This window comes from Anabrus simplex, chromosome 12 (genome assembly GCF_040414725.1).
Source record: "Anabrus simplex isolate iqAnaSimp1 chromosome 12, ASM4041472v1, whole genome shotgun sequence".
Lineage (NCBI taxonomy): Eukaryota > Metazoa > Arthropoda > Insecta > Orthoptera > Tettigoniidae > Anabrus > Anabrus simplex.
Window position 1 is genome coordinate 15,892,334 of NC_090276.1, and position 24,663 is coordinate 15,916,996.

At 41.4% G+C, this 24,663-nt stretch overlaps 1 protein-coding gene across 3 annotated transcripts in view; it reads right to left on the minus strand.

Annotated features, from left to right (window-relative positions):
* Positions 1–24,663, minus strand: part of LOC136884411 (MOB kinase activator-like 2) — a 604,905-nt gene that overhangs the window by 83,392 nt on the left and 496,850 nt on the right. The window contains exon 1 of one of the 3 annotated variants that reach the window (XM_067156549.2): positions 6,253–7,209. The exons of the other annotated variants lie outside the window; for them this stretch is intronic. Within the exon in view, the coding sequence (XP_067012650.1) occupies positions 6,253–6,362 (110 nt within the window). The 5' untranslated portion in view covers positions 6,363–7,209. Of the gene's footprint in view, positions 1–6,252; positions 7,210–24,663 lie in introns of those variants that run through there. 3 annotated transcript variants of the gene reach the window in all.

The window sequence follows — 24,663 nt, forward strand, 5'->3', positions numbered from 1 at the left end:
AGGTCATCGGCCCCTAATGGTACGAAATGAAAGAACAAAAATTGCAAAGGCATCCACTGACCAAAATAAAAATAAAATATGGCATGAAGGATGAATGGATGGACATGAACTCAACAAAACACAAAACAAACAAACAAACAAAAACCAGTGGATCGGATTCAATACAGATCGAAAATAACATTATTACCGACCAAGGAACCACTTATAAAGCACAATGATGCTTGGTGTCTAAAGGGGGTGCAAAATCCACGTCTAAGGCCCCACAGAATGGTACATGTCGCGAGTAAAATAGAACCATGGTATGTGTCATGTTGGGGTATTAATCAGAAGTGGCGAAGACTCACGGTGTTCCACAAAAGATGGTACTACTCACAAGTATTGCAATACGTACAAGTAACGCAGACCTATGGTGTGTCTCACACAATGGCCCAACTCAGAGTCAACGCAAACCGAGAAGGTTCCCCACCTAGGTGTACTAAACACGGGCGCCGGTATTCCCGTGGTGTTCCTCACATAGTGGGTACTAATCACAGGCAACGCAGACCCACGGTGCTGCTCATAGAGTGGTACAACTCACAGGCTACGCCCAGACCCGCGGTGTTGCTCACATGGGTACAACGCACGGGTACTGGAATCCACCAGGCCAGGCTTTTACTGCTACTAATCACAAACCTATTTCGTACCGAATTTAGTGGTACTACTCGCAAGTACAGGCAACCTATGGTGTTCCCCGCGTGATGGTACGATTCAAAATTAGTTTCATGGTTCTAATTCAGTCAGCCCTTGGTCGCCCCTTTTAGTCGCCTCTTACGACAGGCAGGGGATACCGCGGGTGTATTCTACATGTGCGTCCCCCACCCGCAGGGGGTAGTGTGTTTGGTCCGCGAGAGGTATTTTATTTCCCTCAAGTCCGCCGGCAAGCCGGTTAGGACTCCCCTATCCGCCACCTGGGACGCGCCACGTGGGAGTATCACCTCTCCCCCTGCTACGCCTGCGTAGCAGGTTCGTGGCGTTGAATTCAAGAAGTCGTGGGAGGATTTTATTTATTTATTTATTTATTTATTAGGTCAAGCAGCAAAGAAACCTTTCTGGACAGTAATGCAGAATCTTAGCAAGAGAGGGAAAAAGGAAATTAATAGGTTTTTTTGGAGGGGGGGGGGTGTAAATCAGGTGTGAACTCATGACAGTAGATCCCAGGGAATCACTGGAGAGGTGAAGGGCATTATTTTGAAAATCTTCTGAACGTAAAAATAAATCTTCCTGGTGACGTCGCGAACAACCGAGCTCATGGGAGGGGGGACAATGATGGTGAAATTATGGGACAAGGGTTGGGCATACGATATGAAAATTTTAAATAATACAGTTAAACAACAGAAAAATATTTCATGTATCTTGTCACAAAATTATATTTTTCAGTCTGTTAATGTCTTTATTGCCCTGTGTAACTCACGTTATTTCACTATGAGAGAGCTCTTTCACATGAGAAACAAAAAACAATGTTAGAAAAACAGAGAAGTACACATCTTTTAAGAGTTGTATAAATCACTCTACTTTGTTTTTTTTTTTCTTTTCCACTCCAATTTCTACGTCTTCCTTCGAAAAAGCAAAACAAATTGTGCTCACAAGGCCAGCGCTCTAAGTGTCCGAGCTACTCAGCCCGGCAATTTCTTAACAACATTATCGAAAATTTTACCATTTAGTGAAAATTTTCAACAAAAAAAAATTACTGTTACAAGTGTCACACTCTGTAAAAATAATGTGGTGTTTCCGCATCTCGTGTGAAGCTTCCACGGTCTGTTAATTATTCGGATTTTCTTCCCTGTTGAACCGTACCTTACGTACAGTTTGCCGAAGTTTCGCAGTGTTTTTTGTGAAGACGACTGAGGTGCCCCTAATCGATTCGAGGTAATCAGTCTCCCCAGGCAGCTAAAATCACTGACTGATTAGTAATACTCAGCTCAGCTTTTCAACAAATTCCTCCACTGGTTGGAATGTTTAAGTTTCAGTACACTGTGTCTCACTTTTTGTTAGTAAAATTACAATGTTTCCATCAGGTTTAAGTGAAGGCCTAAATATATATATATATATTTTTGTTTCAATAAAGTAACTTATCCCGAAGACTAAATCAAGAGTCTATGACTCAAATAGTATTTATTTAGTGGAGGAGAGCACAGACCTATACCGCATAAGAAAATACACCCGTTTCAAATTGGTAGATATGTGGAGGGAAAAATATATGCAGAAACATTTACATCGGTATTCGCATGTTGTTTATATCACAGTTAAGTTGAATTTATTTTAGAATATTTCTATTTATTGAGTTAGTGTGAACATTTCTCTCATTATCATGTAATTATACTGTAGATCGACAATTTTAACAAACGAGAATCAACTTTAGGGATAAATTCGAAAAAATAAAGCAAAGTTCTATGCTTCACATCGACCAGACTTGCCAACAAAACCTTGGTTCTCCAAATGAGACACCGACAGAAAATATATTTAACATCTCGATCATGGAAACTTTAGAAGCCAGTTATGTCGCATTGGAGTTATTGACTCTCCCTACTGTCCATGCGATAATCAGCCGATTCAAGACTTACATCATCTTTTCTTTGCCTGTCACCTATACCGAGAACAGCGAATTTTTTTTTTAACTCGGGTTCCAGTTCGCAGTTAACATCAGTGTTGAATCTCCTCGACCAACCTTCAGGTTTATTAATTGTTTACAACTGGCCTTAAGTCGCACCGACACAGATAGGTCTTATGGCGACGATGGGACAGGAAGGGGCCAGGAGTGGCAAGGGAATGGCTGTGGCCTTAATTAAGGTACAGCCCCAGCATTTACCTGGTGTTTGGTTTTTTTTTTTTTTTTTTTTTTATTGCTTTACGTCGCACCAACACAGATAGGTCTTATGGCGACGATGGGATGGGAACTGCCTAGGAAGTGGAAGGATGCGGCCGTGGCCTTAATTAAGGTACAGCCCCGGCATTTGCCTGGTGCGAAAATGGGAAACCACGGAAAACCATCTTCAGGGCTGCCGACAGTGGGGCTCGAACCCACGATCTCCCGATTACTGTATACTGGCCGCACTTAAGCGACTGCAGCTATCGAGCTCGGTTTTACCTGGTGTGAAAATAGGAAAACACGGGAAACCATCTTCAGAGCTGCTGACAGTGGGGTTCAAACCCACTATCTCCCGGCTACGGGATACTGGCCGCACTTCAGCGACTGCAGCTATCGAGCTCGGTAAAATGTAATTATCAAGAACATATATTCAGTATAATGCATGAAAGAACGAATAACGCAAGGGTAAAATATATATTCATCAAGCAATATTATATGCAAATAGCCTTAGCATTTATTCCTAAGGGAATCTGCGAACAAGCTGATGTTTAACAGCATTCCAAAGTTTAGTGAACTCCTACATTATACCGCATTATACAGTGGAAGAGCGCATCTGTCGCGAGCAGGGGTGAGTAACAAGCCTGCAACTCTCTGGGTTATACCAACACATACACAAAGGGTTCTCTTGAATGAAACACGTTTTGCATGTCGATACAAGGGCAGGCACAGTAACCATGGCAACACCTACACACGCTCTTAAGACAAACTGACAGGGGGCACTGTTTCACAGCCACGGTAATACACAGATTGATTAAGAAAGACTTTAATCACAAGATTACACATCATGTCTCAGCTGACTGATAACGAAACTCAGAGGCAGTTATCCGGCTCAAATGGCTTCCAGAAGAGATAGTAACATTGAAGTCAATACAGGTTGATAAAACGAGGAATAAAGGGAACAGCCACAACGAACTCGGTACGACAGAGTTTAAACAGCACAGATGAGTATTCTTTGAAAAGCGAACGAACAAGACAACAGCAAACAAGCTTGTAGTTTTACACGATCTAGCGAGTTGGCCGTGCGGTTAGGGACGCGCAGCTGTGAGCTTGAATTCGAGAATTCACTGTCGGCAGCCTTGAAAATGTTTTTCCGTGGTTTCGCATTTTTACACCAGGCAAATGCTGGGGCTGTACCTTAATAAAGGCCCCGGCCGCTTCCTCCTAGCCCTCTCCTATCCCATCTTTACTGATATAATCATACCGAGCTCGATAGCTGCAGTCGCGTAAGTGCGACCAGTATCCAGTAATCGGGAGATAGTGGGTTCGAACCCCATTGTCGGCAGCCCTGAAGATGGTTTTCCGTTGTTTCCCATGTTTGCTGGGGCTGTACCTTAATTAAGCTCACAGCTGCTTCCTTGCCACTCCTAGTCCCTTCCTGTCCCATCGTCACCATAACACATATCTGTGTCGGTGCGACATAAAGCAAGTAGCAAATAGCAAATTAAAAAAAGATATAATCATAGCCACGCCACCTCCAGCTGTACGTGGAATCCCAACTACAGGGACGTGACGTTTCATTTCAAGAATCCAACACGCAATGGCCGAGATTCGAACCACGACCGCCTAGGAGAGAAGCCAGAGACTATGCCACTTCGCTATCACGCCCTCCGTCTGAAAAGTCATGGAAATTCGCTCCAAAATATGTAGTACTACTGGGTTCACTAAAAACCCCAAACCCGTGTCGAAAGCCCGTCACAGTCTGGTCTACCAAAACGACTGCTGCCCGTCAAATAGCCTGCTGATAATGTCGTGCCGCGTGGCCAACGTAACGACATCTTCGGCCGTTGTTTGGCTTTCTTGACCGGGTTTGCTGCCTCTCGTATATGACAGCTTCTCTGTTGGTTTCGCGAGGCTGAATGAAGACCGTTCCTGCCCACCCTCGGTCCAGAATTAAAAATCCATGGATTCCCGGGAACTGGACGCAAGGCCTCTGGGCAAGACGAAGGCACGTTACCCCTACACCAATAGACTAGCTTCCGGATTTACTCCTCCAAATATTTCGAAGACGAAGTATATTGGACATGTAACAGGGTAAATCGACACAGAAGTTAACAATGATTTCCTCAAGGTCTTATTTCAAAAACAAATAAATGAACAATTAAGAATTATTATAAGCTACACGAATCTCTGACAATATCCCTTGAATAATTACCTAATTATATTTAAAGCTACATGACTAAAAATGAATTGTAGTAAGCGCTGGGTATTTATTTCGTGATCTTAACAGCTTTACGCGAAATTCCAAACGAAAAGGAATGACTTCCCATATAATCATCCAACATAAGAAAACAACAATTTATACCGTGATTAATCTGTTTACATATATTGGTCGGGATTCAAACCGCGGCCGCTTTGGTGGAAAGCTAGTGAACATGCCACTCGGCTACCACGCCCCCAAAATCCACGTGCGATGGTCAGGAGTTACCCGGTGAGATGCAAATTACAAAATATTTGCAGTAATGTACATCTCTTTTAAGCTTCTGTGTTTAACTACGTTAGTCAGTTTGTAAATTTAAAAATATTACTGTTCGAATTTATTAGTGCAATCTATCATCACAATGTGTGTAATCAAGGACTCTTTAAAGCATCCTACATCATCACTTGCACTTTTCATGATTTTGTTTCCAACTTTAGTTCAGTTTTACAAAATGTTTAGGTGTGATTTCCCATCGAATTATACTGGATTCTTTTTCAAAATATTCAAATGGAATGTTTATGTTTGTCAGTCTTTCAGGATTGTTTTTCTGTTGTTGCTATTGTTCTGCCACTACTCCTATAAAACTACGCTTCATATTATAGTATTTGAAATTCAGGATTCCTGTGCTGATTAACTGCTGAGTGCGATGCTGTCTTGTTGAAATGTAGAAGTATAAAATTAAGATTGATTTTCAATGTTTAGGTATAGTTACGCCTTTCCAGTTTCTTCCTTTTAAACAAATGCCAAGCAGACGTTACTACAAAAAATATATTGAAGGGAAATCGAAAACATACTTTGAAGAACTCTGGAAATGCACTAATGCATGCACACTTCAGAGCTCCAGCATTTAAAGAAAATGATAAGTCCCAATCTAAAGGGTTTTAAAGGTTATGTCTACTACCCTTCCTTAACATTTTACGGTGCCAAGGAAATGACTAAACAAATATGAACATTCGAACTCAATTTTCGGAGGTCGAATTCCAGTATTTCCCACACACACCCCGACGTTAAATTAAATGAATGGCAGGTAAAATTGTATGACTCAGTCAACATAATGAATGTTGACAAATTAACGACCGAATAACAAGAATGCACAATGCAACTCATATGGTATAAAATAACAAAATAAGATAATTTATTTCCCTCTTACCTGAGACAAAATACTCCCAACATGTCTTGCCACTGTCGAACTAATGCTCCTAAAAGACTGCCCACCTTACTGGGAACCAACGCGAGAGTACTCAAATCAGCCCACGACATAGCAACTTTCCGGCATCTCACACAAAGCTACTGTCTAGTTCATATTTATTTTCAAAGAAGTCGACTAATAGCACTGAATTCGGATATCTGTTACACGATTCTAATTTGGCACCATTTCACACAACAGGCATCGTGCACCATCAAGCTGTCTAATAATGCAACTATCTCAGCGCCACTAATGCCAAGTGGACATCTAAACCTAACCTTCAATGCAACCACTCAATGTCACTATCCTGGTTCAGTCACTTGCTTTTCTTCCTCGTTCTGGCTAACAAAGGTTGCACGTAGAATGCTAACAACTTCTTCCACGAACACTTCCGTATTAACGAACCAAGTCAAGAGATGATATAAACGAACCTATGAAGTCACGCTAAGAGCACACCTTTCATTATTCATTGATATAAACTGTATATAACAAAAACACAAACAACTTTCGTCATAATAATTCACACACGCAACCTCAATATCACACATCTTGACGACAGTAGGCCATCCACAAGTTCAGAATTGGTAATTTTAGCAGGCCTTGGAATAGTGACCTATTGCCGCGAATCAAAGCCACATACAGTCATCCTGTTTGCGTACCATTGCAAACGGATCAATAATTAAAGATAAGCCACTACCTCTATCTTGCGTGTTATCTCGTCAAAGATGCTTCACAACGTGAAGAAAATTTTAGTCACAGGAACAACAGACACAATAGCGACCCACGTGCGAAGAAATGAGACCATACGGTAACAAAAAGTGGAACATTTCGTAATCGCACCGTCTCTCTAACGGGTTCGTAGGCAAATTCCTAAAAAGCAACAACCGTTAATTGTAGTCTGGTAAAGATGATGATACGGTAGCGGATGACTCACTTCACTTGTTCCGTTTCTATGGTTACAAGGAGATCTTAAATTCTTTCCATCTTCTTCCCCATTTATCGTCAGAGAACATAAAGTGAAAGATGAAAACAACAATAACACAAACAGACTGAAATGCTAAGACTACAAGCTGTCTGTTCTCGTCTGCTTCCAGAACTCCAATGCCTCTATGAGAGTTGCACCACGCAACAGGTGGCAATGCGTGTAAACCCGAGCTTCGGTTCTCGTTGGTGCGTGCGCTCACACATACAAGTCGGCGTTCTCCTTCACTCCCCACTCTCCTGCACTTCTTGCTCCCTCCTCCTACCTGCCCACACGGTCGGCGCTGCTTTCTGTCCCAACCAAAGGCAACACAAACTCACAGTCACACACGGCACTAGCGCTCCGCGACGGCCACATCGGCAACTATCTTGAGCAAGCTAACAGGCACACAGTACAGTCACTGCGAAACACTGCAGACACGCCTCCGAATCGATAACTATGATGCAGCAGTAGAGAGAGATGGGGTAAGAGGGAGGTTCGACCTTAACGATCCAACACCCTTCCTAAGCAGTAGTAAAGAGGTAAAGGTCATCCCCCATAAGCTAAACCACGCATGCGTGCAGCGATTTTAAACTAGGTCAGTAGAAAACAAAGTGAATATTCAACAAAATGTTATTATGCCCACTCTATTTTTCTCTGCATATCAAAAGATGAAAACAAAGCTATTCTTATTTTATAGCGGAAACACGAGATAAAATAAATCTGAATTGCAAACAAGATTAAATTTGTACAGAAGCGTACTCAAAATACTAGTGTCTTTTTATTGTCAAAACACGCCCGGCTCATTGAGGCGTTTGCTTGTAGAATGAACTACCGACCATCAAGAGCTTCGAATCCAGACTATAATTCACCACAATGCTCCAATCGTTATCAAGACTGTGCCTCTACAGCGAAGAGAATCTGTTATTTCCATTAGTAATAAATTGATAAAATGGGACAAATAATCGAGAAGGAAGAAATGAGGGAAGAAAGTTAATTGCTGAAGAGATATCTTCGTGCATTTTCCACTATACTAGGAAGTCGAAAGGCTCAGAAGTCTTTCTCGACAGCAAGCGTTCGTTATAACATGTTCAATGACTTCTTCAATATTGAATAAAATATCACTGGCTTATACCCTTATCACGGGCCACTGAGTATAGAGAGACTGATTGTCTGTCAACACAGTTTCAAAAATCGGTTTAACAGCGCCAATTGTATATGCAAAATAATAATAATAATAATAATAATAATAATAATAATAATAATAATAATAATAATAATAATAATAATAATAATAATAATAATAAACAATAATAAAAAATGTGCGAGTACATTTTCTCCGCTTCACGGAAAAGCATAGAACCATTGATATGTTTTGGGACTTAAAAGACGAGAGAGCAGGTACAGATTCTTTGGGTGCTCCCCTGTTAGTAGCTTCTTACGACATGCAGTGGGGTATGGATAACCAATACATCCTTTGATTCCACCCACGGGGGAGGTAGAGTTCCGATAAATGAAAAGAAAAATGAGTGTTTTCATAAAAGGATCATGAATTGTGAGAAAATGACAGATCATCTAGACCTCATAAATGTAATACTAAACTTCTTCTTCTTCTTTCCGATGATGCCTGCTAAGGACCACGTGCCAATTTCAATTCAATTCTTCATAATTTGTTGTTTTCTCTTTCGTTCCTTCCAATATTCTACCATCCTTTCACTATGCTGTTTCTATCCTCGGACCACTTCGCACCAGGTTTCTTGTTCAATGTTCCTTGGAACCCTTTCATACTTACTATCCTCTTTCTAAAAATCTCTCTGACCAGAGTTTCTTTTTCTCTTACATCATTCTTTCTAAATCTTTCTTTACTTCTTGAATCCAGCTAGTTGTTGCCTTTTTGTCCCAATGGCACTTGAAAATCCTTTTTGTTAATCTGGAATCATCCATTCTGTAAATACGTCCAAAAATCTCCTTTTTCTGATGGTTTCTCTCATGTTTTCTATGTTCCTGTATATTTCATCATTATATCTTAATTTCCATACGTCTGTTGTTTCCACAGGGCCTAAGATTTTTCTCATGAACTCCTTTCTAGTACCTCAACTTTATAGTTAAGTACCAGGCATGTACTCACATATAGGCATTCCGGTTTCACCACTGTAGTGCAGTGCCTCATTTTAAGATTTTTAGATAGACACTTTTTGTTATACAAATGCTTTGTGATACCATATGCTCTTTCCATCTTGCGTACCTTTTCTTCTACTGCAGATTTGTCTACACCATTTTCTTGAATTATTTCTCCCAGATATTTGAATTTCGTTATTCTTTGCAGTGGACCAATATCTCTTGCCAAAAATTTTGGAGCGTTCTTCATGTTTGTAATACATTTTGTTTTTCCTACGGAGATTATTATTATTATTATTATTATTATTATTATTATTATTATTATTATTATTATTACTGTTCTTTCTTTCTTTCTTTATTTATTTCTTCGTTATGCCCATTCAAAGAGCACGTTTGAACTTGTTTGTTGGCCAGATGATTTTCGCCTTCTTATCCTCCCAAAATCTCTTGTGCTTGGCTACTATTCTGCTAAAAGCTCCACGATCTTTTATGATGTCACCCGTGATGTTCACTTCTTGGAGGACGGCCTTACTTTCTTCTAGCTAGTTTATTTTGACCTTCTTTGAGTTGATTTCTTTAAATAATCTCTTGGTGGGTCTGTCGCTGTCAATGATATAGGCCTAGATGTGGCCATAGAATTTCGTACGGCATCAGTGAACCTGTCAGTTAACGTGTAGAGGTCCGCTGTTCTCTTAATCCACATTCCATTTTCTGTCGTGAGACCATAAATTTACCAAAGAATTTTCTTTTCTTGTTTTTCAATTTCTATAATTTTAGAGTGGCCTCCAAGGGATGCGGTTTCTGAGGCGTATGAAGCTACCGACAAAACAACTGTCTTGTAATGTCGTAATGTTGCATTACGCGATATGACTCTCTTGTCGTAGTAATTCCACGTTAGTCTGCACGCTGTGCCGTTTCTCGTCTCTAGCGGAGATTTTTGCTATGCTCATGTAGGTTTTCCATGAACTTGGTTTATTCGTACGGTATCTTTGATGCTATATTGTGTAATCTCTGTACTGCGCATCTGGTTTTATTATTATTATTATTATTATTATTATTATTATTATTATTATTATTATTATTATTACAGGGGTTAGACAAGGCTGTAATCTTTCACCTTTGCTGTTCGTAGTTTACATGGATCATCTCCTGAAAGGTATACAATGGCAGGGAGGGATTCACTTAGGTGAAAATGTAGTAAGCAGTTTGGCCTATGATGACGACTTGGTCTTAATGGCAGACTGTGCCGAAAGCCTGCAGTCTAATATCTTGGAACTTGAAAATAGGTGCAATGAGTATGGTATGAAAATTAGCCTCTCGAAGACTAAATTGATGTCAGTAGGTAAGAAATTCAACAGAACTGAATGTCAGATTGGTGATACAAAGCTAGAACTGGTCGATAATTTCAAGTATTTAGGTTGTGTGTTCTCCCAGGATGGTAATATAGTAAGTGAGATTGAATCAAGGTGTCGTAAAGCTAATGCAGTGAGCTCGCAATTGCGATCAGCAGTATTCTGTAAGAAGGAAGTCAGCTCTCAGACGAAACTATCTTTACATCGGTCTGTTTTCAGACCAACTTTGCTTTACGGAAGCGAAAGCTGGGTGGATTCAGGATATCTTATTCATAAGTTAGAAGTAACAGACATGAAAGTAGCAAGAATGATTGCTGGTACAAAAGGTGGGAACAATGGCAGGAGGGTACTCGGAATGAGGAGATAAAGGCTAAGTTAGGAATGAACTCGATGGATGAAGCTGTACGCATAAACCGGCTTCGGTGGTGAGGTCATGTGAGGCGAATGGAGGAGGATATGTTACCTAGGAGAATAATGGACTCTGCTATGGAGGGTAAGAGAAGTAGAGGTAGACCAAGACGACGATGGTTAGACTCGGTTTCTAAAGATTTAAAGATAAGAGGTATAGAACTAAATGAGGCCACAACACTAGTTGCAAATCGAGGTTTGTGGCGACATTTAGTAAATTCACAGAGGCTTGCAGACTGAACGCTGAAAGGCATAACAGTCTATAATGATAATGTATGTATGTATGTATGTATGTATGTATGTATTATTATTATTATTATTATTATTATTGTGGAGTTTGTGGAGAAAACATTATCATTATTTTTCTTTCATTTTAGCCGGTTGAAACTAGGAATTCTTTTTAATCAGCAATTTGTACAAGCCCTTTTGTCTTATCCTTTCTTATCTTCTTTTCATTATTTTCTTTAATTATTAACAAAATTATCAGCGAAAATGCGCACAAAATGTCGTTCGCTCCTGCTAACCGACTTGTATAGCGCGACATCAAGTAGTGGAGAGTTTGCTCGTGCTGTGAGGAAGGGTAGCAGAGGCTTTTTTATTTTTCTTTGCCAAGGTCATGGAAACTTAAGTATGATTTCTTAGTGTGTAGTAAAATTCTAAATGATTTGTTTTTTCTTTTTGCAAGCTGCTTTACGTCGTACCGACACAGATACGTCTTATGGTGACGATGGGACAGGAAAGGGCTAGGAGTGGGAAGAAAGCGTCCGTGACCTTAATTAAGGTACAGCCCCAGCATTTGCTTGGGAAACCACAGAAAACCATCTTCAGGGCTGCCGACAGTGGGGTTCGAACCAACCATCTCCCGAATACTGGATACTGGCCGCACTTAAGCGACTGCAGCTATCGAGCTCGGTAAATGAATTTTAATTGTATAATCACGCCACACTTCTATTTAATTGTAATACATGCGTAAGATTGTTCCTTTGGTGAAACTTTTATTGCACAGTACTGAATAAACATCTCAAAACAAAACAAGAAAAATATTATTACAGCACTTTAGTTGGTTAACTGTCAACCTTCACCTCTCTGTCGAAATTCACTCAGCGAACAACAACTTACCATTTTTAGCTTTTTTTTCTCATTCCCAATCACCGCTACTGCTTTTGTCAATGTGCGGGTGTTGCATTGCTGTAGGCAGCTCTACCTTCGTTTATTAACGGAAGTTGCATAGCCTAGTATTCCACTGAAGTCGAATTTATACTGTAATGTACTTTCCGTCTTCCGTTTTTTCAACAGTGTTGTACAATTAAGAAGTGTAATCAGAATGTATATACACTGTATTATTCATGTCAACGAATTTTCCGGATAGGATTCTGTCCCGTTTGAGCCGAATAATCGGGCTAGGGAATGCGCTAAGCGCACTCTGTACAGTTGTTTATTTGATGTAAGGGGATTCGAAGCGCACCGCGCGTTCAAGAACTGTGAATCTTCTAGCGCACTAATCATTATTAAGCGTATAACTTTTCAATATATTACGCGCATAGCAAAATGAAATAACTACAGTTTAAAACTTAACTCCGAACATATTCAGTTACGCACAAACCGGTTTTGTGTTTCGTTTTTGCTAAGTTTTAGTCTCACATGGTTAATTGACAAAATTACCGAGCTCGATAGCTGCAGTCGCTTAAGAAGTGCGGCCAGTATCCAGTATTCGGGAGACAGTAGGTTCGAATCCAACTGTCGGCAGCCCTGAAGATGGTTTTCCGTGGTTTCCCATTTTCACACCAGGCAAATGCTGGGGCTGTACGTTAATTAAGGCCACGGCCGCTTCCCTCCCACTCCTAGCCCTTCCCTGTCTCATCGTCGCCATAAGACCTATCTGTGTCGGTGCGACGTAAAGCAAAATAGCAACAACAAAAAATGACAAAATTAAATTAAAACTTCAAAGAAGTCACTAAAATAAGTATTGCATTTGCAGTACAGTATTAGTGAAGTACGACTGCAAGGAATTTCATTTGCTTTCCCTTGAACTTCAGTTTAATTTTACTGTTTTATGATCCTAGACTTGACATTCTAATATTAAGTGCGCTTTAAGGCTTCGTTTTAAGAGAAAAGTTCGGGGGTTTCTACCGTAACAACGAAAGGGTGAAGTCACATGAATAACCGTTTAAACTAAGATTTCTATGTTTAGATGAAGGGCTAAAGGGTCCGGAAACGTTTTTAATTGTGAGTTTTGGACAGCTCTATCAAACTTAAAAAAAAAAAAAAATAGAAAATCACTTCCGATCTAAATTCAGTTCCGGAGAAAACGCCTAAAATCGCCTTTTTCTTTACTCGTTTTCTTCTTTATTCAAATCCTAGCCAAATTAACTTATTTACATAATTTTTTCTGTAATGTGTTCCTTGGTTCAATAGCCCCAGGGCATTTTTTGATTTTTGAAAAATGTTCACACAGAATGCAGTTATAAAGGCTTAAGTGAAACTCTGCATTGACTCACATTAGCGCTCAGCGGTAGAAAACGGCAAACTGCTAATCTAATCGACCGGATAACGATGATTAAGACAAGGATTGTCATTTTTAGGACTAAATAATTTTTCATAGTTTATTATACTTTACCTAGCCTCAGTGGCTCAGACGGCAGCACGTCGGCCTCTCACCGCTGGATACCGTGGTTCAAATCCCGGTCACTCCATGTGAGATTTGTGCTGGACAAAGCGGAGGCGGGACAGGTTTTTCTCCGGGTACTCCGGTTTTCCCTGTCATCTTTCATTCCAGCAACACTGTCCATTCTCATTTCGTAGCATCTATCAGTCATCAATAAACAACTTTGGGAGTGGCGACCCCATCGTACTAAGAGCCTATATATGGTTCATTCATTTCATCCCTGACCCGGCCAATGACTGGAAAACAGGTTGTAGGTTTTCATTTCATTTTCATTATACTTTACCTAAAATTCGTATCTTATATCCTTAGGATGTAATCAACATTGAGTTGCTTGCCTGAAGGACTAGACCTGTGATTTTTTTTTTTTTTTTTTTTTTTTTTGCTTTACGTCGCACCGACACAGACAGGCCTTATGGCGAAGATCGGATAGGAAAGAGCTAGGAGTGGGAAGAAAACGGCCGTCGGCTTACTTATGGTACAGCCTCGGCACTTGCCTGGTGTAAAAATAGAAAACCACTTTAAACCACCTTGAGGGCTGCCGATAATGGGGTTCGAACCCACTATCACCTGAATGAAACATCAAAGCTGCGCGCCCCGAAGCTCACGGCCAACTCGCTTGATGTATAAAGAAATTATACTGGAAAGAGGAGCCTGATAGTATTTTTGCTCTAGACAGAGGTAAAATGTTTCAGATCCTCCGTTCTAGGGTTACAGTCATGTCGTTACGACACGCAGGCGGTAAACTGGGTTTCTTGTTTGGTAACAATCTCTCATGTCCAACCTATCTCAAGAAGAAAGTACTAACACGGAGATTAACGGATTATTACAATAATTATAATCAATGATGCAACTCCAACAGAGAGATACGGTAAGTAGGTCAGTCGAACGGTACTTCAGCCAATGTCACGGGTACTCGATGTCAAGTGACGAGCAATGTGTAGTAAGGACAGTTCCTCCTCCTCTGCTTCCCACCCGCAACCAGTCACGAAATGCGTTCACACGGCGACAAACAATTCTTCGTTTCAGGACATACGAACAAGAGGCCATAAATATAACGGGCGCGCGACACCAATCAGCGAAGGACCGACAAAGAAACCCGCAAGCCGAACCCCCCCCCCCCAAAAAAAAATCAACCTTCTGCCTCTATGAGCAATGGTCGTTTGGCCTTCAATTATTGTTTTATTGTTTTAGTGTCCTCATCATCAGTCGTATTACTCATTACTGAGTGCCGTGTTTTGTCTCTAGAGAGTTACATGCTTCACAAAGTGTCGCCATCCAACTGGATCTTCAGCTTTTCTTACGATGTTCTGAAGAGGAAGGCCAGTTATCTTCCTAGCCTGATCTAGCCACCTGCTTGCTGTCTTCCACGTGGTCTTCTGCCTTCTATGATAGACTTCTCCAGGTTGTCTCCATTCCTCCTTAAAAATTCTCATCTCGGTCCAAGCAACACGTAGCATTCTACGCCAACACCACATCTCAAAGGCGTCGATGTGGTCTTTGTCCTTAGCCTTGACGGTCCACGTCTCACAACCATAAAAGGGCACGGAAAATACTAGTGCTTCAACCAGTCGAATCTTCGTGATTTTGGATATTGCCCTGTTCTGACAGATCTTAGTTCACTCATGGCTGCACGTTCCAGGACAATACGCCTCTTTATCTCTTTCTCGCAATTCCCTGTGTCACTTATACTTGACCCAAGGTATACTGTACAAGGCCAGTAACCAACTGCAGTCCCTTTAATCGAGCTGTGAGGTGCACTTAATTTCCACGATCGATTATCATGAGTTTGGTCTTCTTCAAATTGATTTCTAATCCGTAAATGACACTTGCATCCTTTACTGTTGCAAGGAAATCTAGAAGCTCATATTCACTACCGGCAATGAGTGTGGTGCCGTCAAAAAAACACATGTAGTTGATTTTTCGTCGAGCAATTGAGATCCTACCAGACCAACCATCAAGCGCTCTCCTCATGATGTGCTGGGGAGACAATATAACAGCCTTTTAATGTCCTAGAGCAGTGATATGCAACGTGTGGTTCGTGGGGTCGTCCCAAGCGGTACGCACATTTAACGCAGCTTATAATTGTTACTGTCCGACCCGTTGGCTGAACGGTCAGCGCACTGGCCTTCGGTTCAGAGAGTCTCGGGTTCGATTCCCGGCCGGGTCGGGGATTTTAACTTTAACTGGTTAATTCCAAAGGCCGGGGACTGAGTGTATGTGTTGCCTTCATCATCATTTCAGAAAGACCTGCACCTGGCGAGCCGAACCCGTCCTGGGATATCCCGGCACTAAAAGCCATACGACATTCCATTTCATTGTTTTCAGTGAGAAAATCAGAAAAGAGATGAGCCTGCTCATTTTCAATGGAATCGTTGATTGCAGAAAGGACTTAAGCCCAGAAGACCTACTTTTGAGAAAACTAAAAATATCTGTTTAGCAATTTCTGGGTAACATTAAAATAACTTTGTTGTTATTTGTTTTAAAAATACATATATATACTTGTTGTATGTCCGGCGCTCCCTTTCTCGCTCCACCAGCCAGCTGCACGCGCGCCTGTGTATCATTCTGCTAGCTTCGACGCGCAGCCCTCAGTGCGCGTGCCTGACCATCGAGTGTACTATAAATAGGAGCTCCCGGCCTGCTCACTCGCCCACTTGCCCCGGTGTCCAGCTCCAGAATACACCCTACGTCGAGCACGGAGGCTACTCCTCTTGAAAATGTGCTTCGACCAGGTGGACTGAATTTCTGGCAGTACGAGGTTTCACCTCTGGTCACCGCTCCCTTACCTGTTTCCGCTGCCTATGTTCCGTAATTCTTTTACAAGCCATTTTCATTCCCTAATCTTATGCAAGCTCCCTTAGTTTCGCTAGGTGGAATTTCTTCAATCAATTGAACTTGCTTTTTAGGAATTCAGGCACTTCAACAAACAAGGACTCTCATGAACATTTATGTTAGTGTGCCAGATAGTTCTCGACTATCAACGTGTCAATTCACAAAGACTATCTTTTCAAGATAGAAGTGTATATAAAGACTGCAAACCTGTACATATTGTATAAAGACAGACTTTTCTCAAGATTCAATATTCCTTTTTGCTTCAAAATAAATTTCAGTTATTTGTGTAAATATTATAAAGTGAAGCAAAATAAAGTTGTGTTCTGTAAACTTCAACCTTGGTTACAACAATACTCAGTGAAGAAACGCGAAATAATAGTAATTTCATGTATAATGTGTGTGTTGTTAATTTTTAAAACTGCTGGACTTAAGTCCTTTCTGAAATCAACAACCGTCAACAGTTCAAACTGCTCAGTTAATTAATTATGTAAGATATTAAATGTCATGAAATATCCAATGAAAATTTATTCAACAATAATAAATCCTTTTTTAACAACGTAGCTAATTCAACACACGGAATAAAAGATTTATTTTTCAATATTAATACCAACTTTAAATCAAAATGGACACAAAATGCAATGTTAATGCCAAGTATTTTCTTGAACACAAAGACTTTGACATAGGAATGCCCAATGTTGAATATCTCCTACAAAATTCAAGGAATATAAATCGCTAGTACAAAAAAGAAACAAATCTAGAGCAGCTAAGAATGATTCACCCGCATATTGTTTATTCCACTGGTGGCCACTGAAGAATTGTTGGGGTTCTTCTGGAACATACTGAACTGACTTCTTTATATCTCGGATATTCTTGGTATTAATGGGTACATAGTTTTCAGGATAGGCAGACTGAGTAGGTAGTTCGATGAGTTGCTCTTATAATCGTAGGAAAAATGTATGAGAATATAATCCTCTGATGTACTGAGATGCCACGACCATGCCTTTCTTATCAGAACAGAATTAGAACGGGTGAAAGTGAGATGTCGTAATGTTAGCACTGTTGTATACCGATCACCTATTGTAATAGAATTAAAACTAACAATGAAATTACAAAGTAAGAAATACCAACAATGAAACAGAGTATATGAGAGAGTAAATAATTTCATTTACATGAATGCCAAGAATTGATTGCAGAAAAGTACTCCAATCCTGGACTGTAGACCTTTCTGCACTCAACAGGATTTTTTTTTTTTATTACTAGGGGCTTTACGTCGCACCGACACAGATAGGTCTTATGGCGACGATGGGATAGGAAAGGCCTAGGAGTTGGAAGGAAGCGGCCGTGGCCTTATTTAAGGTACAGCCCCAGCATTTGCCTGGTGTGAAAATGGGAAACCACGGAAAACCATATTCAGGGTTGCCGATAGTGGGATTCGAACCTACTATCTCCCGGGTGCAAGCTCAGAGCCGCGCGCCTCTACGCGCACGGCCAACAGGAAAATGAGCGTAGCATTTAATACATTAGACATGCCGGATCCGGGTTCCTTTCTGTGTTCATTGATGCGTCTATCATCAGGGGTTCTGAAAATAGTCTCAGCTTATTTTCATAAAAATGTGGATATAGCAACATAAATAGTACAATAGTAATTGTTGCATTGACAAAAGGAAGATCGACGCTTTTGAACTCTGGTGTTGGCGAGGACTCGAATACTATTGACTACAAAAATCACCAATAAAGCAGTTTTAGAGCGCATCAAGCCTCATATGTCATTGGTTGGTACGATTATGAAGCTGAGACTAGCATACTTTGCCCATGCCGATGACCTTCGATGTTAGGCCCCGTAAAACAACAAGCATCATCATCATCACTTTGCCCATGTTATGCGATCAGATGCATTGGAAAAAGCAACCACGTTAGGAATGATCAGCTGTACAAGAAAACCAGGTTGCCAGAGGACTCGTTGGTTAGACACTATTAAAACAGACACCACCTTCACCCCGGAACAACTAAAGGAGGCAAGGTGGAACAGGACAACTTGGAAAGCGCCCATTCATAGTATCGCCGATGGTCGGATTCGGCTGAACGGATGACATCATCATCAACTGTTGCATTAATAATCGTATAGCCTATAATATCGTTGCTATGTAATGAAAACCTTGGAATTCCACTCACGAGGAAATCGCGTTTTTCCATCTGTCTTGTGAAGGCTTGCCGCGTTGCCTGGGAAGGGAACAAAAGACTCCAATGGTTTGAGCAATGAAAAGGCCAGGAACACTTCTCCGGCCATTGCTTACCGCTCAGTTTAACACCAAAGGAGTTATAAGGTTTCCTTTGCCAGCGACGATATACAATGCATTACTTTTATTAAACTATGAAGGCTTTCACGGCCGGTGCCAATATGATGACAATCTTCCGGGCTATTATGCCGTGGTCCACTCCTCTCATTTCGTCCAGACGTTTCGACTACTGCTGCGGTAGTCATCTTCTGTGGCGTCATGTAGATACGCTCTCCTGTATCCCGCAGTCTGAGAAACCCATAATCCCTCGTAATGAAGGGATAATATACTGCATTTTGTAATGTTTTATGAAAGACAAATAAAAAGGATGAGGCTTTTTTCTCCGCGAGTTATTAAAATAACTATATAACTTTTCTTTTTCATAAATACATTCGTAGGGAGGAAGCACAATGGTGGGAACAGCTATCGCTTCGTTGCCTTTCTTCAGCGGGATACAGGAGAGCGTATCTACACGACGCCACAGAAGATGACTACCGCAGCAGTAGTCGAAACGTCTGGATGAAATGAGACAACTGAACCACGGCATAATAGCCCGGAAGATTTTTATTACATTACTTTTATTATTGGGGAACAGGTGATGTAGCTGCTTAGCTGATTGCCTATGACATCCCGGCGACTGTGGTTTGATTTCTGGTGTTGCTGGGGTGGGACATCCAGGTCGTGCATTCTCAGTGCATGCAGCGAACCTGGGCAAGCGGGATAAGCTGCGGAAGATGATGATGAGTGCTCATTCCACGTTAAGAAAACAGTATTGCTCTTATGGATCTACAAGGAGTGAACACACCCCCTCTGAGACACCCATAATTCCTCGTTATGAAGGGATATTATACTGCATTTTGTAATGTTTTATGAAAGACAGATAAAAAGGATGAGCCATTTTTGCCCGCGAGTTATTAAAATAACTATATAACATTTTCTTTTTCATAAATACATTCGTAGGGAGGAAGCACAATGGCGGGAACAGCCATCGCTTCGTTGCCTTTCTTCATTTCCCTTCCTCTGTGTTGCTCTGGTACAAGCCTCGTGTAGTCCCTCACTCTGTGAACCACCGGCAGCTCACTTCTGTAGTGAAGTCATCTACAGTATTTATTTGTCGCGTGTGTGTTTTTAAGCTTTAAAACAGTGCGTACTTGTCTTGTGTTGAATGAGAGTTACGTGATAAGCCTACGTGTGCAATTTCTTTCTTTAACATTAATACTGTGATCTTTTTTAGAGTCATCTACAGTATTTATTTGTTGTGTCTGTTTTTTAGCCTTTGTTGCCTGGAAAAATTTATCAAATGCAATTAAATGCATCCCTCTTTTCTCCTCCAATTTGCTTTACACTTCAATGCTGAGGTTTTTTATGTGCTGTAGTTTACCTCTGATTCTGTACAACTAAAAATCGCCCCAGTAAACCTCCCGTCCCCTTTAGTCCAAATATTCAAAATGTAGCTTAGTCTCTTCTAATTTTTGTCTTGAATTTAAATACTGAATTTCACAAATTTATGTGCCGCCGTTTTCCCGTGATGGTGTTGAGCAGAGCCGTTTCATATGCCAACACTTGTCATAAGAGCAATAATGTCTTCTTAACTTGTAATGATCTAGCAACAATAACTTGTTATTTCTGGTATAATCGAAATATAATCGTACTACGCAGGCACGAAGGTAAAACACCTGGAATTTGGGGGTACGCCAACCAAACAGTTTGAATACCACTGTCCTAGGGTCTGCCATTAGAGTAGACAGGGTTCGTACGTCGTGACTAACCTACATATCTCGTCATGAGCCGAAGAAAAAAAAATCACGGCTTCAGACATGAATGCGACGATCACGAGATCCCACGAGATCTTTCAATAAAACCCGTCTCACTAACACACTACAAAAGGGGCGTGACAGTCGAGTAGCACAGTCAATGACTTCTCACCAAGGCGACCACGGTTCGAATCATGAGCAAAGCATGCAGGGCTTTTGGAAAGAAAACTTCAAAATCCACGAAAAACTTGAAATTCCGTCGCTATGATTACGATATCAACAGTGACGTACAAGTTTGCAAGTAGTCGGATTTTTGAAGGACGGAAAAATGTCCATTGGACAACACTCCATATCGTATGATGTCGGCATCTCTGGCAACATATATGGTGCTCTCCCGACAAAATTCATTAAAACGCAGCCACAGACGCTCAAGAGAGATCCAGTTTAGCCTGCTATCTAGTAAACCTAGAGTAAAACGAAACGTAGAAATTGACAGGCAAGCAACCAGATGGCGTCAAATTGAAATGTCTGCACACGGTAGCTGAGGCCATATTATTATTATTATTATTATTATTATTATTATTATTATTATTATTATTATTATTATTATTATTATTATTATTATTATTATTATTAGTAGTAGTAGTAGTAGTAGTAGTAGTAGTAGTAACGATTGTGACGGTATTTAGTTTGCAAGGCCTTAGGAGTCTTTGATCTCCACGGCCTTCGTGGCCCTTCACTTCCTTTTCCCGATACCCTCATTTTGAAATTCGGATCACTTCTCTTTTTTTACAAGTTGCTTTACGTCGCACCGAAACAGACAGCCCTTACGGCGACAATGGGATCGGGGAGGGCTAGGAGTGGGAAGGCAGCGGCCGTGGCATTTGCCTGGTGTGAAAATGGGAAACCACAGAAAACCATCTTCACTGCTGCTGACAGTGGGGTTCGAGCCCAGTATATCCTGAATACTCAAGCTACTGCAGCTACCGAGCTCGGTCGGACCACTTCTATGTTCCCTCTGTTTAGTGTTAATAGAAGGTGGTTGCCAAGTTGTACTTCCTCTTAAAACAATAATCACGATCACCAACCATCAGCCTATATGAGAACGACTGAGAAACTGTCTCACAGTGAGATATCCCAGTGGGTGGGGGCGGTAGAATAACACCCACGGTATCCCCTGCCTGTCGTAAGAGGCGACTGAAAGAGGCCCCAGGAGCTCTGAACTTTGGAGCGTAGGTTGGCGGCCACGGGACCCTCAACTCAGTCCTGGCATTACTTCCACTTACTTGTTCAAGGCTCCTCACTTTCATCTATCCTATCCGACCTCCCTTCGTCAACTCTTGTACTTTTCCGACCCCGACGGTATTACGTATGGAAGCCTAGGGAGTCTTTCATATTCACGCCCTTCTTGGCCCTTGTCTTTCTTTGGCCGATATCCTCATTTTTCGAAGTGTCGGATCCCTTCCATTCTTTCTCTCTGATTAGTGTTATATAGAGGATGGTTGCCTAGTTGACTTCCTCTTAATCACCACCACTCTCACAGTAAGATAGCAGCTCCAGTCTAGAAAGCCAAAAAGTAACGGCCAAGAGGATTCGTCGCGCTGAACATACTCAACTTGTAATCTGCACACCTTCAAGCTGGGCAGCGGTCGCTTGGTACGCCAAGATCAATGAGGGCTGTAGCACCATGGGGTTTGTCACATTTTTTTTAGGATTAAATGTCGTTACTGGTTTTACCTTCCACTAACTACTTTTACGGTCCTCGGAAACGCCCAGACACCAGACTGGAGTATACGAGCATGAACGAATACGATACAGTAATTATGGACAATGTTTAACTATAATTAGAGCCCAGGCATTTAGTGTATGTGTTCGTAGTAATGGGTTAGAATGCATGCATATTCCAGCCCGCAAGACGGTTCTGCAATGAGATTTGCATAAGCACTGCGGATACAGCGTACAAGAACGCTAAGAACTCGCCCTCCACAGAGCTAGAGCACGACAGACGACACACTTGTTATTCGTCAATATAATTAATCTGAGCATAAGAAGTCGAGCTCGTTACATCTGTCCGCCTCTTGCTATTTCTCCATGGATGCAGTATTTTGATCCCCCTGTGCGTGGGGGCGGTAGAATAACACCCACGGTATCCCCTGCCTGTCGTATGAGGCGACCAAAGGGCCCTAAGCTGAGTCCTGGTATTGTTTCCACTTGCGCCAGACTCCTCACTTTCATCTATCCTATCCGACCTCCCTTGGTCAACTCTTTTTCTTTTCCGACCCCGACGGTATTACGTATGGAAGCCTAGGGAGTCTTTCATTTTCACGCTCTTCCATTTTTTCTCTCTGATTGGTGTTAATAGAGGATGGTTGCCTAGTTGGACAATAATCACCACCACTGCAGTATTTTGAGTATGATGATGATGATGATGATGCTTGTTGTTTAAAGGGGCCTAGCAGCTAGGTCATCGGCCCCTAATGGTACGAGGTGTAACGAAATGAAAATTAAACTTCAATATTTATCCACTGACTAGAATCTAAAACTAATGATGATGAAAAAAATAATCGTGAAACAAAGCAATCAGTGCATCCAATTCACCATGCCTTTCATTACTGGGATGATAGTCATTATCTAAAAGGGTCCAAAGTCCAGGCCACCGGCCCCTCATAATGGTACGAATCACTGGTAAAGCAGAACCATAGTGTTCCACCTATAGTGGTACTAATCACAGGCCACGTATACTCATGGTGTTGCTCACTTAGTGGGACTAATCACAGACCACGTATACTCATGGTGTTGCTCACTTAGTGGAACTAATCACAGACCACGTATACTCATGGTGTTGCTCACTTAGTGGAACTAATCACAGGCCACGTATGCTCATGCTGCTGCTCACATAGTGGGTATAAATCAAGCGCGCCAGCCAAACCCGTGGTGTTCCTCACTTAGTGGCACTAATCACGGGCAACATAGTTCCATGGTGTTTCTAATAAAGGGGTGCTATTCACAGGTAACGCAGACCCATTTTGAACACAGTGGAACCGACCAGTGGAGTACACACGATGGCCATTATCACAAACAACGCCCAGATCCGTAGTGTTCAGCGCATAATGGTACTGCTCCTATGTAACGTAGACCCATGGTTTGTGGTACTAGTCGCAAGTAACGTCGAACCATGGTATTCCGCATATAATGGTACTAATCACAAGTAATTTCACGGTTCTAATGTCATCATCCCTCGGTCACCCCTTTTATTCGCCTCTTACGACAGGGAGGGGATGCCGTAGGCATATTCTTCATCTGCGACAATACGGAAGCTGTAGACGTGCTGAGTAATGAAATTCATAGCACATTTTGTGTGTCTGAGTGTTATGCAACGTGATACCCATAGGGTCATACAGGCCCAGTGAGGAAAGCAACGACAAACTATCTCACTCCTCATCTCGCCTAGTACAGTTCATTCTGGCGCCGTCATAGATTTTTGCGATTATTATTATCATCATCGTTTGAGTTTTGAACTGGTTTCACTTGGACGACATACACCCTTCTATTCAAGGTTAGCGTCAGGAAGGGCATTAAGCCGTAAAACATGTGCAACACAGATCCCGCCAGGGTGAGACGAAAACTACCAGAGAAAGAAAGTAGAAGCCAGAACACTAAAGTAGACGGATTAGAATGCCGAGATAATTTAGCCATATGAGCTCTTAATATGCTCACTAGGATTCTTTCAAATGCAAACATGAGTGACCTGGCGTGTTATGGATTTTACTATCTTGAAAAATCCATTCACGTTGGTTAAGATCAAACCCGTGATCCTGGGTTCAATAATCAAGAAACCTTTACATGTTTCATATTCGCCACAGACTTCATCACGGGAAATGGACAGTTTACTAATCGTTCCTTTGTCTTCTAATCTTTTCATCTGGGATGAAGGGTGTTTACGCAGCATCTGTAGCCAGCTTTGACCTTGACCTCGGACCTTATTCAGCTGAACTTCCTCCGCACAGTA